This window comes from Ursus arctos, unplaced genomic scaffold (assembly GCF_023065955.2).
Source record: "Ursus arctos isolate Adak ecotype North America unplaced genomic scaffold, UrsArc2.0 scaffold_11, whole genome shotgun sequence".
Taxonomy (NCBI): Eukaryota; Metazoa; Chordata; class Mammalia; order Carnivora; family Ursidae; genus Ursus; species Ursus arctos.
Window position 1 is genome coordinate 60,462,486 of NW_026622775.1, and position 19,489 is coordinate 60,481,974.

At 35.1% G+C, this 19,489-nt stretch overlaps 1 protein-coding gene across 2 annotated transcripts in view; it reads right to left on the minus strand.

The window, feature by feature from the left end:
• Positions 1-19,489, minus strand: part of GLRA3 (glycine receptor alpha 3) — a 177,516-nt gene that overhangs the window by 34,784 nt on the left and 123,243 nt on the right. For both annotated transcript variants that reach the window (XM_026518883.3, XM_026518884.1), the window contains exons 6-7: positions 8,891-9,028; positions 746-960 (exon numbers count right to left, since the gene is read on the minus strand). In XM_026518883.3, the coding sequence (XP_026374668.1) occupies positions 746-960; positions 8,891-9,028 (353 nt within the window). The remainder of the gene's footprint in view (positions 1-745; positions 961-8,890; positions 9,029-19,489) is intronic.

Here is a 19,489-nt window from a genome sequence, read left to right on the forward strand (position 1 = left end):
GAAAAGTTAATATAATTTTGCTACAGCTCCATCATTGTAATGAAAATAATAGTGAAGTTTGTTGGAAGCTAGACAGGATTACTCAATTTAGATAGTCGAAATTTTTCTTAGAAGTCATTTAGGAGAGGAAAATAATTTTCTATTGCTATTTGCTAAATGGATTAAAAGAGCTTCCTATGTTTTATTTCGGCATATGTTGTAAAAAGAAATATTGTGTTTTTTACAAACCTCATAGAAGAGAACGGTTTACTTTAATTCTGGCAGCTCAGTACGGACCAAAATCATGGTATTAGATAACCTTTCCTTTTTATTGACCTATGGCGACGTAAAAGCCAAATGGGAAAGAAAAAAAACCCACAAAAATAATAAGTGCTATTGATAGCACTACGGATACCCTCATACAATACTTGTGGGAGTGTAACTGCTGTAAATATTTCTGGAGGGGCATTTGGCAATACATACCAATACATACAGCTGTCAGTGCAGTGATTCCAGTTCTAAGAATTTATACTAAGGAAAAAATGCAAAATATATGTAAAACTATACACACACACATAGTCACGAATATAACCTTCACCATATAAGTGTTCATTATTGTGTTAGTCCTAATAGTGAGTACGTTACTATAGCACGTCCATACAATATGACAAAAGTTGATAATTATATATATGTATTTTCTATGTAAAATATTATATGTCTACAAATTCTTGTGCAAAAGTAGGTATATGGCATTTAGTGCACTCACCTTTGGTAAGGAAGCTCGTGATCCTGAGCTCTGCGTGGTCATAGTCAGCACGGTAGTTATTCCCAAGGCTACCCTGGCTGGCGCAGCATCCATATTGATCCAGAATGAAACCCAGGATAGGATAACGATCAGGAGACTGGGAATGTACATCTGGATCAGGTAGTATCCCATTTGTCGCTCAAGATGGAATCGCACTTCTATACACGTAAATTTTCCTAGTTGGTCGTAAAATAAATGCAGCAGTTGGTAAAAATAGTCTTTGTGAGGACATCAAATGTCACATTCTTTTTCCATATTTTGTCCTAACATTTTCCATTACAATGAAAAGGGAGCCTAAATCGTATAGGCAAATTGCTTTCTAAAAAATATTTTTCTTAGTTTTCTGCTAGCATCTGGAAGCAACATGAGAGTACACTTTCCAGGAAATAGTATGTCATCTTATTACTTCACATTTGGTTAGCATTTCATACTTTGAAAGTACTCAACGATCTATCATTTCACTTGACTCCAGCTATTGTTTCTGAGATAGACAGGAGAAAGGTGTATCTAATATAGAAAGACCTTCCTTCCTCATTGAGTCTGTCTGGTACTTTTTAGTACTTATTGAGAGCCAGGTGATATTTGTTCCAGAGGCCTTTACATTTACTTTAAAGTAAGTGCTAAGGGACAAATTCAATTGAAGATGAATAGTTCCTTAATGTAATTAAAGTAAGTTAATATATATTGATAATTTGGAAACTACTAATGCAAAAAAGAGCAAAACATGTTACTCCCTATCAATAAATTTGAACATAATTTAAAAACACACTTACTGAAAAAACCTGAGATATATGTGTTCTGTGTACTCATGCCCTGTGTCTCTGTTATGGTAAGTAATTAGTAGAGGAATAAATTATGTCTTAATTAACCATCTTGTTGATGTCTCTGCTTATCCTCTGGTTATACTCCCTACTATCATGTCCATGTTACCTCTCTTAAAATAGTTGTTTATCTGAATAACCAAATTCTTGGTTTTATTCTTTCCTTATTCTAACTCTGTTAAAAAAGGTAAGGTTAGTTAATTAACATGCTGATCTTTTTTTAGGTGACATTCTCTGACCCGATTGTGAAAGAGAATCAAAGACCACATTCAGGAAAATTGCTAGTGTATTTTTAGATAGGTTTCAGTGCAAAACTTCCAGGATTGTGGCTTGAGCCACGTGCTACTATGATTCATGGGCAAAGCCACCGGATAAAGGGATGGATGATATTCCAGGACTTAAAATTCCTAACAAAGTTTCAGAAATTCTGGGAAAGTTAGATTCCACTCTTAAGTGTTTAGGGATCAGAAACAAAGATACATCTATGATCCTTTTATCAATTTATCAACTGCATACAGAATGCCTAAAATTTCTTGAAATATATAAATATACTTAAGGTTTTTAAGATTCTACTAAAATACAAAATTTTTTAAATAATGAAATGAAATAGGGCAAGAATAGCTGAACTATTTTCATGATATCACTGTTAAATTATCCAAGTAATCTCAGGGCACCTATGTTGGGGCTAATGTAGAGCGTGAAATCAGCCATAATACCTGGCTTGCATAAATGTAACATGGAGGCTGCTGAGGGCAAGGAAGATTTCGGAGAAGGGCAGAGGTCTTTGGAATGCTGAGGCCTGTGTGACCACTCTGCCCTAGGAATGCCTTGAGGAGTTGCCTTCCCCGGAGCTTTCTTACCCCCAACAGCCGCCCTGTGATCTAAGAGATGTGTGCATTGTTCCTGGGCTATGTCTGGCAGAACTCGTAGAAGACACAGATTAGCGTAGCAGATTAGCATATCGTATCTTTCCCATAAACAGATCCTCCTAGTTCCAGTAAGATCCCTTGTCACACATCACGTGCTTGAGAAACAGTGATAAAGATTCAGGATTATCCTGAAGGACCAATGAAGGCAGGAGCAAAGAAGAGCAAAGGGTCTTCATCTCTGACCGTTGACCCCCTTGCCTTCTCCTCCCTTTTACAGCAAAGTCTGGAGTCATCTTTCATCCATCGGTACAGGGATTGCTGGCCATTCCCTGCACGCCTGGGTGGCACAGTCGGTTGACCGTCCAAGTCTTGGTTTCCGCTCAGGTCGTGCCCTCAGGGTCCTGGGATGAAACCCACCAGGCTCTGCACTCAGTGTGGAGTCTGCTTAAGATGCTCATTGCCTCACCCTCTGCCCTTACACCCCCTCTAACCTCCCCCTCTAGCTGGCTCATGGGCATGTGTGTGTGCTCTCTTTCTGTCAAATAAATAAATACGTAAATCTTAAAAATAAAAAAATAAAAAAAATTATCCAAGTAATCTCGTGATGAAATTACTAATAATCACTGACCATTTGGCTACTTGGAGTACATTCTGTAAGGTTCATGTAATTCTCAAAAAAAAAAAATTCTCATTGTGCCTTATGACGAGTATTTTCATAACTATCACTGGGAGGAAAAATAACGGTATATTGTATATATATAAATAAATATATACCACATGTGTATGTGTGGCTCTAGAGAGAAAAATGAACACGCTCTACAAGTTCTGACATGGCAACACTAGTACAACAAGACTGGAGCTTCTTCAAGCATGTTTATATTTTGACTGACATTTTACTTTATTTTTATTTATTTAATTATTTATTTTACTTCTCAGACTTAAAGGTTATTTCTTTTAGGTGACTAAAAATTTATTTTGATTAATTGATTCATTTTCTAGTTATAAAGTAAAAAATAATGCATTCTAGTCTCAATGCTCCTTCAAAAAAAACCCTAGAGACAATATAAAGAATATTACAATTCATTGATAAAAAGAAAATAATCCAATATAAAAATGGGCACAAGATCGACTATTTTTATGGCATCTGAGCTATTTATTTTTGGTTGTCTGCTATTTGCAATAAAAGTATCCTGGCTGTGGGACACCTAGGTGGCTCAGCTGGTCAAGCTTCGGACTCTCGGTTTTACCTCAGGTCATGATCTCAGGGTCATGAGATCCAGCCCCAAGTCCAACTCCCAGCTCAGCGCAGAGTCTGCTTGAGATTCTCTCCCTCTCTCTCTGTCCCCTCACCCCACAGCTTGTGTGCTCTATTTCTCTTTCTCTCTCTAAAATAAATAAATAAATAAATAAATAAATAAATAAATAAATAAATAAAAAAAATCTTTAAGAAAAAGGTATCCTGGCTCAGATGGATGAAGCAAAAAAGAAAGGAGAATCAAATTATTAAAATCAGTATGAAAGAGGGGACATTACTCAGAGAAATTGAAGGATTATAAGGAAGTATTATGAAGAACTGTATACCAACAAGTGGAATGTCTTAGATGAAATGGACAAATATATAGAATGACACGTATTACTGAAACTCGTTCAAGATGATATAGATAATCTGAATAGACCTACAAAAAGTAAAGAGGTTAAATTAGTAATTTTAAAACTTAGCACAGGGGAAAACTCAAGGCTACAAAACTTCTGTTAAACATCTAAAGAAGAATTAATAACAAGTCTTCTTCATAAAATCTTCCAGGAACTAGATAACAAGAATAATTCCTAACTCATTCAATGAGCTCAGTATTACCCTGATAGTAAAACCAGACAAAAACATCACAGGGGGAAAAAAAAGTATACAGATAATGTCTCTGATGAATATAATCTAAAAACACCAGAAAAATACTAGCAAACTGAATCCAGCAACATATGGAAAAAGCTATACAACAGAACCAATCAGAATTTATCATGGAATGCAAGCAAGTTTGGCTTAACCTCCCAAGTCAATGTAATACATTATATAAATAAAACAAAGACAAAAACTATACAATCATCTCAATAAAAGTAAAATTGTCAAAAATCCAACAGTCTTTCATAACAAACTAGACAAACTCAACAAACTAGAAACAGAAGATAATTTCCTCAACCTGATAAAGGGCATTTATGAAAAACTTATAGCTGATACCATACTTAATGGTGAAAAGCCGAATGCTTTTCTACTAAATTCTGGAACAAGGCAAGAATGTCTTTGCTTGCCACATCTATTAAACATTGTACTGAGAGGTTCTAGCCAGGATAATTAGGGCAATAATTAAGTAAGAGGCATTTAGATTGAGAAGGAAGTGGTAAAACTATCTCTATAAGCAGAAGACATTATCTTGCATATAGAAAACCCTAGAGAATTCACTAAAAATCTAGTTGAATCCCTGAGTTCAGCAAGGTTATAGGATACACTACGAGTATACAAAAATCAATCGTGTTTCTATACACTAGTGATAAACAATAAAAAAATTAAACGGAAAAAACAATTCCATTTACAATAGAACCAAATAAAATAAAATACTTATAAATAAATTTAACAAAAGAAATGTAAGATTTCTACACTAAAAAATACAAAACACAGCCGAACAAAATTAAAAAATTGGAACAAATGGAAAATCATTCTGTAGCCATTAATTAGAAGACTAAATATGGCAAACTTCCCATATTCTACAAATTCATTGTGATCTCTATCAAAATTTCTACTGGCTTTTATGCAGAAATGTACAAGCTGATCCTGAAACTATTATGGAAATTCAAGAGACCTAGAATAACCAATATAGCCCTCAGGCAAAAAGAACAAAATTTCCGCATTTCAAGACTTGCTACAAATCAACAATAACACCAAAATATGATAATGTTATAAGTACAGATATGCAGATCAATGGAATAGAATTGGAAGTCCAGAAATAATCATTTATGGTCAACTGATTTTCAACAAAAGACTACAGCTATTTTATAGGGAAATAATGGTCTCCTCAACAGATGGTACAGGGAGAACTTTGTATTCACATGCAAAAGAATTAACTTCCACCCCATCTCTTAGTATTCAAAATGGATCATACACCTATATGTAAATTGCTAAATCTACAAAATTCTTAGAAGAAGGCATAGGAGTAAATCTTTATGATCTTAAGGTAGGCAACAATTTTTTTAAATACAATACCAAAATCCCAAGTAACAAAAGAAAAAAAAAGTGATAAATTTGGCTTCCTCAAAATTAAGTTTTGTGCTTCAAATGACATCATTAAGAAAGTGAAAAGACAACATACCAACTGGGGAAAAGTATATGTAAATAAATAATAAAAAGAGAAATAACTGACTTAGAAAATGGGCAAGGGAATTGAATAAACATCTTTTTCCAAAGAAGATATGCAAACATCAATAAGCACATGAAAGGATGCTCATCATTACTCATTAGGGAAATGCAAATCAAAACCACAATGAGACAGGACTTCACTCACTAAAATGGCTATAATAAAGAAGACAGATAATAAGTTTTGGTTAGGATGTGGAGAAACTGGAATCCTCATTCATTGTTGGAAGAATCGTAAAGGGTGTGAATATTTTGAAAAACAGTTTGGCGGCATAGTTTTACCATATGATCCAGCTTTCTACTTCTAACTCTACACCGAAGAGATATAACATGTATCCATCCCAAAACTTGTATGTGAGTGTTCATAAGTGGTCCAAAGTTGGAAATACCCTAAATGTCTAGCATCTGGTGAATGAATAAACAAAATGAGGTATATCCATACAATAGAATACTATTTGGCAATAAAAAGGAACGAAGTATTGAGATATGCTACCAGAAGGATGAATCTCAAAAACATTCTTCTAATTAAAAGAAGACTATCACAGAGACCACATAAGATTCCATTTATAGAAAACATCCCGAAAATACAAAGCTAGAGAAACCGGAAGTTGATTAGTGATTACCAGGAGCTGCTGGATAGGGAGGACTGCTGATTGATATAAGGTTTATTTTTTTTTCAGGTGATAAAATATTCCAAGATTATGCTGGTGGTTGCACACCTCTGTAAATACACCGAAAATCATTGAGCTGTATCCCTTAAGCAAGTGAATTTTATAGTACCTAAATTAAATCTCAATAGAGTTGTTTTAAAAAAGTCTTTAGTTGCAAGATGAACAAGGTCTGAGGATCTAATATAACATGGTGGCTGTAGTTGATAACATTGTACTGTATAATTGAGATTTGCTAAGAGAGTAGAACATAAATATTCTCTCACACGCAAAAGGGTAAATAAGTTAACTAACTTGGGGGGAATCCTTTCACAGTGTATACGTATATTAAATCATCCCATGTACACTGATTATTTTATGTTAATTATGCACCTCAATAAAACTGGAAGACAAAAAAGCCTTCTTTTGGTATAGATCTAAAGGAAAAGTTTCCCATTTAGAGAAAATCTGCTCCTCCCAGAGGGCAGGTTGTAATATTCTCACATGTACAGACAAATTTGGGGTTCAAATCCACTTTTTATTTATTATTTTACTCAACAAATATGTATTGAGCATCCACGTACTCCAGCAGTGTCCAGAAAACATAAAAATAGAAAGAATATCTATAATCGTTGACTTAAAAACTTTTGGCAATAAGGGAAACAAACAATATGTAAGTAAGCCTATAAATGAAAGATACAATTTTAGACAGTGAAAGCAGTAAGTGGAAAGTGGATGTTTAACATATATTTGTTATAGAGATGATTTGAGGACTGGTATCTGAGTAGTCCTGACATATGTGAGAGTACTTGGTTTGGGATAATTTGGGGCAAGAGTATGTATGTATGGAGGGAGGGAGGGAGGGGGTGGGGGGAAGGCGGTGTAACCGGGTGATGGGCATTAAGGAGGGGACGTGTCGTGATGAGTACTGGGTCTTACACACAACTAATGAATTGTTGAACACTACATCAACAACTAATGGTGTACTATATGGTGGCTAACTGAACATAAATAAATAAATAAATAAATAAATAAATAAATAAATAAATAAAATTTTAATAGCAAAAGAAGAAGAAGAAGGAGGAGGAGAGGGAGAAGGAGGAGGAGGAGGGTATGCACAGAAAGAAGAGCAAGTACAAAGTCCCCGAAGCAGGAATCCGTGTGGCATATGTAAGAAAACAAACCACTGTGGCCAGATTACAAAATAAGGGGATGAGGGAGAAGAGGGTCTCGGGGAGACGGGCAAGGGATACCACCAAGTTTGTGGTTCTTTGTTACAGTGGCCCTAGGAAACTAATCCGCCAACTTAAACCACCTCTAGAGCCCTCTTAGCCTCTCTCTAAAATTTGCTTGTCATTGTAACTGGCCCTAGAGAGTGGAGCAAGGACACTGGTATTGACTTGTCTGCCCTTTATCTTTGTGTTGAGATGTTAACCTTGAACTCCCCATCAAACTAAATATCAACCTCACTGCTGGGTTAAGAAAATGGCAGTGACTTTTTCACCAGATATTGTGAATTGATTAAAGAGATAAAAGAGATTAAAGACCTCGTATAGTGAAAGGTCAGGTCACAGTCCTGGAAAATGATGAGCCAAAGAGGAATCATAGTTACTGTAAGGAAATAATAAGAGCATCAGTTGATGCTAGTGGGAGGCGGTGGACTAACCACATTGAAGTGATGACTCATTTGTGGGTGGTTTAACAGAATTTGTGGGAATGGGGTAGGCAGCGAGAATAGATATTATGAGAATAGCTGTGCTGGTTGAGAGAAATGAACAGATCTCATGAATGTGCAAATATCACATTAAGTCTATCAGTCCTCGACAACAATAATCTAATATCTATCCTCAAAGGTGAAAGGGTACTGTGTCGGTGTGAGTAATAGGTACTTAAGTAACAATAACTTGAAATGCATGAAATTGTAGCCAAAGACAGGTTTAGGCAAATGAAGCCCTACAAAAAAAAAAAAAAAAAAAAAAAAAAAAAAAAAAAAAAGCAATTCCTTTCATTTTGTTATCAAATACAATGTATATTGCCCAAGAAGAGCTAAATATTATTGCTCTATAGAAATTAAAGGAACTTTTTTGGAAGCATCATTAGTATGTAACTATGGGCTTTCGCCAAAAAAAAAAAAAAGAAATAGATATAATTGAATAGCAAGCATTTCTTTGATCCTATACGAATCAATTATATAACAATATGCATTGAGTCCAAGCATTTGTAAATTTCATATGCATTCGTTTTCTGCTCTATGACTATGAAAAACACTAAGCTATAGTTAAAATAATTAACCTACCACTATAATGAAGAAACACTGAATATCATAAAACCAGAAGTCACAAGTGTAATAAAGAATGCTCGACCCCTACCTGTATTGTAATGTTTAGTGCAGTATCGTAAATCTTTCTCTTCTTTCAGCAGAAACTGGGGCAAAGTGAGTCCTTCGGCCACTTGTACAGGTGCCTCATCTTGCCATTCAAAAATGAGATCATTCATTGTGTACCCAACTAGGCAAAATATAATAAAAATATTTATAGCATAAAAAGGCATTCAAAGAAACCAAAGTTTTTAAAAAAGCTTGTACATTTCACATGGGTTGGGATGACCAGTGTCATCTTAACTCAACAAATTGAGTTATGCACTGCACGATTCCATCTCACCAAAGTCTGCTGAAGTCTATTCACATAGAATCCTCATCAAATAATGTAAGAAAATGTAGTAGGTTAACAGAAAGCATAACAAGGCATATAGAAACTTCAGAGCCTGTGCATATACGTTCTTTCCATGGAATGGGCAGATCCTGGATTAGTCCAACAACTCATTTTGGTTCCACTCCATTAGATATCCCACCTTCTCTCAAATTATTCAGAGCTCTTTCAACAAAAACTGAAATTGTTACTGGTTAGGAAAAGACCTGAACTACAATATCTGTGGGGGAAAGTATCGAGGCTTTTATCTTTCTTGATCTCATCATTAACTATTTTAGTTTATGGCATCTGCTTCAATGTTCCAAATCCCAAAATGAACAAAATGATATTTTAAATAGAGATGTCAGCTCTTCAGAGAAAAATCAGAGTACAAAGAAAAATCCACGTGGAACAGTTTGTGGAGAAGGAAATTCTTGCACATACTATCAGTGAATTCAGGATAGAATTAGCTATCATATTTAGTAATAAGACGTCAGCATCTTTTAGTAAATGGAAAATTCATATTTATATAGGAGAGGTATCTAAGAAAAGCAGGATTTTATCTTTTTTTCCTCCTCTAAATGGAAAGCTATTGAAATGCACACTTCAAATCTGCAGCTGGAGGGGGAATCAAAGTGCATGGAACCTGAGGGAAGACTATTGTTGCCATGAACAACTACCATGCTACCATGGAGGCAGGGAGAGAGAGGACACAGGCTCTGGCTTCTGAACTAAGTCAAGTGGGCAGATTAAGAAGCAGAAGCTTTCGATTCATGAAGAAGCAAGCAAGGGCAATTGTCCCACACAGGTTATCCTGGAGGCAAACTGGTAGTAAGAAAGACGCTGTTTAGTGTCTAGAAACAGCTGGCGTAGAACAGATTTGACTGGACAGAGCAATGTGTAGGGAAGACAAGATATGTGAAATTTCGTCCCAATTTAGACAGACCAATAGAGAAATTTCATTTTGTTTTTATATTCTAAGGCTTTTTTAGGGTCTTCTGTGAAAAGAAACTAGCTCTCTGAGATTCCCTCAAAGACAAGCTTTAGTCTCTAATGCCAGTTATAGGCAGTATGTTTAGCTTCCTTGTGCTAAATAATTGTGCACACTAAGTGATTTAGGTATGGGAAACTCCTAATCAAATTATGCTACTTCCTTATGGTCCCTAGAATAGTTGCTTGAAACCAGGAAGAAGATAATGAGATGGCATGTGTAGGGGGTCATTCTTTTGTTCTGAGTAATTGACTTGGACCGTCAACAAAAATAACTAAATGGTAATTTTGTCTCAGGAAACCTTCAAATGTAACTTAAAAAACTCAATACTCTTTTACACAGCTCAAAGTGTTTTAACATCCTGATGCTTTCGGTTGGCAGATCTTTATACAAGTCTGAAGTTGTGAAGGAGAACAGATTGGCTAATGATATCAAGGTGGTGAGTTGAACTGCCTTGTACCATAATCAGTTTCACAGCAATAAATACTTTATTCAGGGACCAAAGACATCAACCTTAATTTCAGCCAACGATCTCATATGGTAACTGCAGGAAAACAGGTAAACAAATGAGTCAATGCAACCAAGCATTTGTTTCTTCAAGCATTTATTTGGTACCAACTGTCTGTAAGTCATCTTGCTAGGCGCAAGGGCCGAGAAGTGTCATTCCAGGGTAGAAAATAGGTAGCATGAGAGAGGTACAAAGTGCTATGTGCATTCAGAAGGATGTATGATACCCACTTAGGCCTCATTTGAATTAGACCTTGAAGCAAGACAGCGGCTTCATATAAACAATGTGAGAAAAGATGAGGTATTCAGGCAAAGAGACCAGTGTAATTAGTTGAAAGAAACTACAATCTCCCCGGGTTTACAATAGGAATAGAAAGAGCTTCATTTGTCTAGAGCCAGTGTGCATGAAGGAACATAAGGAATGAAAAGACAAATTAAGCTAAGATTGTGTGAATTTTAAATTCCAGGTTGAAACCTTTGATTTTTCCAAAATTCCCTGTGGGCAATGATGAACAATTGGAATCTTTTGAGCAGGGAAGTGACATGACAAAGATTCTACTCTAGAGACAGTAGCAAGATCCACTCATGAGATTCGCAAGGTGCAAACTACTTTCATAATCATAACAAGACATATGCCTTTTTGATCATGTTGACATTCACCCAGATGGTTAAAAAACAATGGGGGGAGGGGTTAAAACTTCAAGTGCTTTAGCATAATTACAGACAGTGGCCACAAACTGTGTTGGTGGTTATTGTTTTCTTTACCACCATATCTTGTAGTGCAGGAATAACAATGCCAATTTTAAAGAATGTCCATGATCCTTGATGAAGCAGTAACGATTATAATTTTATTAAATTTTGACCCTTATATAAATATCCTTTTAATATCCTCTGTGTTAAAAGGTACATATAAAGTACTTCCACTGCATACTGTATTATGATTCTTTTAAGGAAGAGAACTGGGGTGATTGACTTGCAAGTTAAATCCGTTTTGGTTTTTTTGTGAAACACTGTTTTTACTTGAAAAAAAAAAAAGACTGGTAAATTATAATTATTACATATGGCAGACCATTTTCTCAAAAGGAAAAGAAATGAGCCTAGCACATTGAGGGAAACAACTGAGAGTATTTATCATCAGTGATAGATTTTGAACTTTCAAGTCAAAATTAGAATTTTGAAAAAAAATTGTTTGCCCAATACTTAATGATTTTTTGATGAGCTTAATTGTGATATTAACAAAAGTGACCTTTCAATATTGTACAATGACATGTATCAGTGTTTGGAAGATCTAAATAACTCTTCAAAGTAACATTTTCCAAATGACCAAAGCATGATGTTAAAAATTATGATAGGCAAAATATCCATTCAAAGTGCAAGATAGACAAATGGATTTTAATTTACAAGAGTATGAAGAATGTGTTGATATGGTTTCCAATTTCACATTGCAACTAACCTTTAAGAAACTACCGCCTCAGAAACTAAAGCGTTTTGCATATTGCAGAATTTTTTTTAAAGGCTGAGTAGTATTCCATTGTATGTCTATACCACATTTTCTTTATCCATTCATCTGTCCGTGGATATTTAGATTGTTTCTACATTTTGGTTTTGTGACTAGTACTGCAATAAACATAGTAGTGTTAATATTTTTTTTGAGATCCTGATTTTAATTCTTCTGGAAAAATACCTAGAAGTAGGATTACTGGATCATTTGGTAGTCCTACTTTTAATTTTTGCTACAACATGGATAAATCTTGAGGACATTATGCTAAGTGAAATAAGCTAGTCACAGAATAACAAATATTGCATGATTTCACTTATTTAAGGTCTATAAAATAGTCAAATCAATAGAATCAAAGAGTAGAATAACAGTTGTCAGGAGCTGGGGAGAAGGGAAAATGAGAATTACTAATCCACAGGCATGAAGTTTTAGTCAAACAAGGTAAGTTCTAGCAATACGCTGTACAACATTGTACCCACAGTCAACAATAATGTATTGTATACTTAAAAATTTAAGAGGGTATGGGTGCCTGGGTGGCTCAGTTGGCTTGGTTTCTGCTTGGGTCATGATCTTGGGGTGGTAAGATCGAGCCCCAGGTCAACTCAGTGGGGAGTCTGCTTGAGATTCTTTCTCTCTGCCCCTCCCCCTGCTTGTATGTGCTCTCTCTCTCTCTCTGTCATAAATAAATAAATAAATAAATAAATAAATAAATAAATCTTTAAAAAATTTTTAGGGTAGGTATCATGCTAAGTGTTCTTATCACAGTACAGTACATTAAATTTTTAAAAAAGGTCATTTCCATGCTTGAGATGGCAAGAAAAAAAGCTCTCATTCTTTTCCAATGGTCCATCAGGAATATAAGTCAGTGGTAATATTTCGGTCACTCATTTTGTCAAAATTGGGGATTAATTAAATATATATTTAAGGAAAAATAAGAAGTTGAAGCAACTTCAAAGTTTCAAGTCTAAGTCACTGACAGGTAGCTATGCCACAGGCTTTAGCTTATATCTCATGTCATTAGGGTAGCCTTCTCTGACTGTCTTATAAAATGCCTTTTGTCCAATCAGTCAGCATTTATTTTTTCTATTCTCTTTTCCCATAGAACTTATCTTTATTTGACATTGTATATATTCATCAAGTTTTGAGGTATTTTTTAACCTAGCCTCCTAGGACTGAAACTTCATAAAAGCTAAGATTATTCCATTTTCGTCACTGGCATATTTTTCAGTACCTAAAATATTACATGGCATATAGCAGGCTGTTTGAATATTTGAATTAGAAATAGAGAAGGAGGAAGGGGAAGGTGTGTGTGCGTTCACATATGATGAGCTTATGTTGGGGTACCTTGAACTTCAGATGCCAGCAGGAGATGCAGGTGTGGATGGTCATAAATCTGAACATTGACTTACATGTTGAAAATACTTGAAATCACACCTCTATATTAAAAGTAAGGTCAAGATTGAAGATAAAGGTTTGAGAGTCACCCATCTATAGATGATATTAAAATTACACATCCTGGTTTGCCAAGACAGTACCACGTTACTTGTTTTTTCCTCATATCCTCTCTGACTTGACACTTGTTCTAGGTTTTTCATTTTTAGATGAGGTATTATTAAGCACTGTTTTAAAATACATCATTTTTGTTTCGATAGGTCTGTCAATTTTACTTCTAGATTCTCCCACGGCATAAAAGTATGAGACTATTTTACTATCTTAATATTACATTAAATCTATACAACACCAAACATCAGGAATGGTCCATCTATCTTTACCTGACCCTTTCAGTAACAAAGAAACTAGCATCACCCTTTCAGAGGCAGCTGACTCCTAGATCTGAGTAGTGGCAGAAGTGTTCAACTTTTCTCCCCCGCTGTCCACGTGGTATACGAACCTGTGACATCTGTGAAGTGTCAGTTGAAGTATCCAAGTGTCATGGAAAATTGTAAGTTACTTGTAAGTGAAAGCAGAGCAGTGCTGCTGTGGACCATATAGAAAGCAATCTGAATCCTTTGAAACCTACAAACATTTATTTTATTATTTGGCAACGCTCTAAGATCTGGCAATAAATCCTTCTAGCAACAATGGGCTAAAAGAAGTGAAAGTTCAATATCTATTGAAAAATTAAGCACCAAATTTCCATTTTACAAGAAAGCTGATGATGAATGTGCAACTTAAATGAGACATTGTTTATATTTAACATTCGCCAGAGCTCCGTCCACATAAAAGCCACAACACACACAGAGCTAAAAACACATCAACATCGATTTCAAAAGCTGCAGTCCTTTTAAGAATACTGCCCAAAGATAGTCATTTGATACGTGCATTTGTAGTGGCAACATTTACACATTACTCTATAAAGAATGAGTTTTTATTTAGATCAAATCGTTATTTTTCTGAATTAATTTCACTTTTTTAATTTCATTTTTTCTTGGAAAAGTGCATGACAGGAAATCTGCAAGCAATTAAATGACGTTAGGCTTGCTTCAGTATCATTTCCTGCTTTAAAGAGAAAATTGGTTAAATTAATTTTAAATTAATTTTTGAATCTAATTCTGTAATCAAAGTAAAGCTTTTGGAATTACATTTGTTGAAAATGAACTATGTAATGTCATCGTAAATTCTATTGTGAAGTATCTCTTACATTCATTTAAAAAGTTCAACATTGAGGATAAATGTCGTTTGCTTGTGATAGATCTTAATAAAATATTTGTTGGAATTCATCATTGTTGTAAAAAAGCCCAGTAAGTCATGGGGATGAAACTACAGCACAGGGAATACAGTCAATGGTACTGTAATAGTGTTGTATGGTGACAGATGGGCGCTACACTTCTGCTGAGCACAGCATAACTTAAAAAAAAACAAAATTAAAAAAATCTGTGGAGCTGCAGTGTTCTCGGAATTATTTATGATGCATATATGATTTATTTCATTTTATTTTTTTATTTTTATTTTCTTTTAGAGAAGGAATGAGAGGGGGGCAGGGGGAGGGGCAGAAGGAGAGGGAGAGAGAGAATCTTAAGTAAGTATACCCCACACCCAGCATGGAGCCTGACGCAGGGCTTGATTTCACAACCCAGAGATCAAGACCTGAGCTGAAATCAAGAGTCTAATGCTTAACCCACTGAGGCACCCAGGTGCCATATGATTTATTTTACCTGCATAAACCCTGATACTCTATCAGTGAAAGAGAAGCTGTAGCTGTTAACATTTATAACTTTTTTATTGGAAGAGAGTACCTGAAGTATAATTTTTGGTGTGGGACAAAGCTCATCGATTTGAATTAAAAATTATACCTCATTATGACACAACACGCTTCTTCTATTTATTGTTTATTATCAGTTAAATTTTTTAAAATTATAAACATTTCAAGAAGTATTTTGTAAATCAACTTATATGTTCTGCAATGGCATTGAACTTTTGGTAAATAGGTTCTCTAAATCTTGGTTGCATTTGTTCAAAATCAGTTGGAAATATTTAATCAAATTATTTTATGAATGGAACATTAAAATTCTGGATTCTGAAGGTTTTAGCAAATTTCAATTATAAAAATGAAGTTTCTAAACAGACATTAATCCCTACAATATAAAGGCAGAAAGGTCTCAAATGATGTACAATACTTATTGTAATTTGATAACTGACTGCTTGTTTTTAATTGGGTAACTAATATTGAAATGGAAATGGAATTAAGAAGACATATTTCCCAGCATTTAAATTAGGAAAAGAATTAAAATGATTCGTAAGTAGAAACAACTACTTTTACTGAGTCTTGTCCTAAAAGCATATTTTTGATAAAAGGTATTCTTATTCAAGACAAAGACAACATCTATAAAAATATATGGGCTGAAATGGTTACCTATATCAATATAAAATACATAAAATCAAGCTCTGAAATTATCAAGTATTGATAATTGAGTTGAGTTACCTCAACTATAGAAATATTTTCTTATTAAAAAAATTATCGTCTGTATGGAAGGGTTAAGTGACAGTGTTAACAATTTCAAATTTAGTACCAAAATTGCAACTTTTAAAGCTGATTCCAGTTATTTTGATTTGCCTTAATATATTTGCATATATTTCCTTAGAAAGGATATATTTTATTTGTCTGTTTTTTTGCTTATTTATTTATTTGTCTGTTTATTTATTTTTTAAGAGACAGAAGACAGATGGAGAGAAAGTATACTCCCATCCTGGCACTTAAATCATGTTTGGGATAAGGAGAGGAGGCACAAAGGTAGAAAGGATATATTTTGAAAAGAAACAGTTTAGAACTATTTAATTCACAAACTAATATTAAAAAACAAACCTATCAGGGGCACCTGGGTGGCGCAGTCGGTTAAGTGTCCGACTCTTTGTTCCAGCTCAGGTCATAATCTCGTGGCTGTGGGATTGAGCCCCGTGTTGGACTCTGCACTCAGTGCAGAGTCTGCTTCAGATTCTCTCTCCTTCTCTCTCTCACTCACTCTCTCTCAAATAAATAAAATCTTAAAAAAACCCATATCAGTCAATAAATAGATTTGATAAAAATATAATAATTTAAATATCTGTGGTGCCTTTCTTTTAGTCTCAAAAGTGTCCCCATTTTAATGCTAAGTTATATGGTTTCTCTGACGACAGGGAGTTTAAGTGCCCTCCTGGCAATGAGGAGAAATGAGTGGAAGGCGACTTTAATCTCTGTTATTTCACTGGTGCTTTCTACCTCCACTTCAAGATGTTTCACCATGGGTCCAGGGCTGGACCCTCACATCCAACAAGACTTGAGGCTGGTAAAATTTATGGTCTCTTCTCTTGGTGTCATTGTACTTTGATGTTTCCCTTTGTTGCCAGGATACAGAATTTCAGCTATACCCTCCAATCAGTTCTTTTCTTCACTTACATAGCCTTCAGGCTTTGTTCTAAGATCCTTTTACTCCCTGAAATAATAGGATATGGAAACTACTTTATTGTAAACCCCATGGTGGATCACTTAGAAATTGAGATTCCCAGCTGTGTTACATGTTTGTGGAATTCTGGGGACTTCTAGATCTCTTCCAAGTAATGTAACAGCTATAAAAACAGAGGAACTACTGGTTTAGTTTATCCCCTACCTACCTACCTACCTTCTATCATCTATCTCCTATGCATTACATACACCACACTGATATATTTTTGTTTGTTATGACTGCCTGTGTTGGTTGTGGCCACCTTACAAGCTGGTCCCCTCTCTAAAATCCTGTAGGGAAATGCGACACAGGACATCTCCATTTTTCAAGTCTCTCTAACATCTGAGAAGCGTTTATCATTTTGCTGCTCTGTCCTCCCACTCGACTGAATTTCAAATGGGTTGGGGAAAGTGTCCCCAAGGCACCTAGACAGACTCTCTCCACCTCTTCCTCCTGTGAACATAGTACATTCACGTGGGAAGAACTTCCATTTCCCATGATTGTCATGGGGAATTTCCGTTCTAATTCTCTTTGCTGTCTTTCTCACCTATAATTTTATCTGCTCTAGGCAGTTCAACTTCTCACCTCTGGACAACTAAGATAAAAGTCTTTTCATCATAATATTAGAGTATGGATTTAAATGCTCTTGCACCATTTAAGATGAAGATGAACAAAGTTTTTATTCTCAATTTCAGCAAAAATATGTAGTATGTATAGTAATGAGTTAACAAAGAAATGTGAAAATTAAATAATTAAATGTCTTTGAAAGATGGAAAGGAAGATTGTAATAAAGATAGAAACATGCTGTGTTAGGAGGACTGTGATAGGAGGACTCATTATTGTGACAATAATTAATAATTAACCTATAAAATCAATGCCGCTTAAATAAAAATCCTAATTATCAACTAACCTGAAGCATAAATGCATATACATAGCAAAGGCAGTTTTGAAAAGTAAAAGTAAAGAAGCAGATCTGCTTGAGAGAGGATAAAATGTACAAATAAATCTCTAGTATTCAAATGGCTTCAGACATAGAGCCTTAATACCAATTAGATGGAATGGTACAGAACAGACGCCAGACCCAGACCTATAAATAGAAATTTAAGGTAAAAATGACCTTTTGCCTCTACCTAGAAAAATATTTAGTAAATAATAATGGGAAAATTTTCTATGCTTTTTGGAAAAAGGGTTACACAGAAATAAAACCTACTCATATTTAAAATGTAAGCACAAGCTATGCTATAAAATTTCTGAGTTAAAATGCATAATGGTTTTGTATTTTTGGCATATAGAATGTATACTTTATTAAGAAAAAGAGAAATTTAATTATATATATGTATTTAAAACCTTCTGTCCTATGAAATATAAAGTTAAACTATCAGTAACATCTATAAAATAACACATATAGATAAATATGAAAAGAGACTCCCATAGAAACACCAGAGAAAGCTTGAACTGGCCAAGGACAGAACAAATAGTGATGATCACTAAGGATGCAGAAAAGAGGACGGTCTACCTAAGGGATGTGAAGATATGATGAAATACAGTTCCACACCCAGCACATTCGAAAAATTATTTAAGGGGCGCCTGGTGGCACAGCGGTTAAGCGGCTGCCTTCGGCTCAGGGCGTGATCCCGGCGTTCTGGGATCGAGCCCCACATCAGGCTCCTCCGCTATGAGCCTGCTTCTTCCTCTCCCACTCCCCCTGCTTGTGTTCCCTCTCTCGCTGGCTGTCTCTATCTCTGTCGAATAAATAAATAAAATCTTTTTTTTTAAAAAAAAGAAAAATTATTTAAATCTGAAGTAAAATGGCAATGTTAATATGCAAAACACTTTTTAATTTTCTGTAGTTTTATGCTTGAAATGTCTTTTATATTTGTGACCATAGACATAGAGTGAAAGGAAAGGAGCCATGAGACAAACAAAAGTGGTTAACACTAGTAAGGAGGATTGGGAGTGGAGGTTAAAGCATGTCTTTGTTTTACGGTCTCTATTGTTTCTTGTATATTTCCCAGTATAAACATGCTGGTTTTTAAAAAAATTTTTTAAAGATTGTATTCATTTTTTTACTTGATAGAGAGAGTGCGAGCAGGGGTAGGGATGTAGGAGCAGAGGGAGAGGGAGAGAGAAAATCTCAAGCAGACTCCACACTGAGCACAGAGCCCAATGTGAGGCTCAATCTCATGACCCTGAGATCATGACCTGAGCCGAAATTAAGAGTACGTCGTTTAACTGCATGAGCCACCTAAGTGTCCCTAAACATGCTGATTTTGAAGACATCATTCAAATGTATTATATTATCATTAAAAGATATCAAATGACTTTTGGTCATTTAAAAAACAGCTTAAAAGACCACAGAAGGGAAA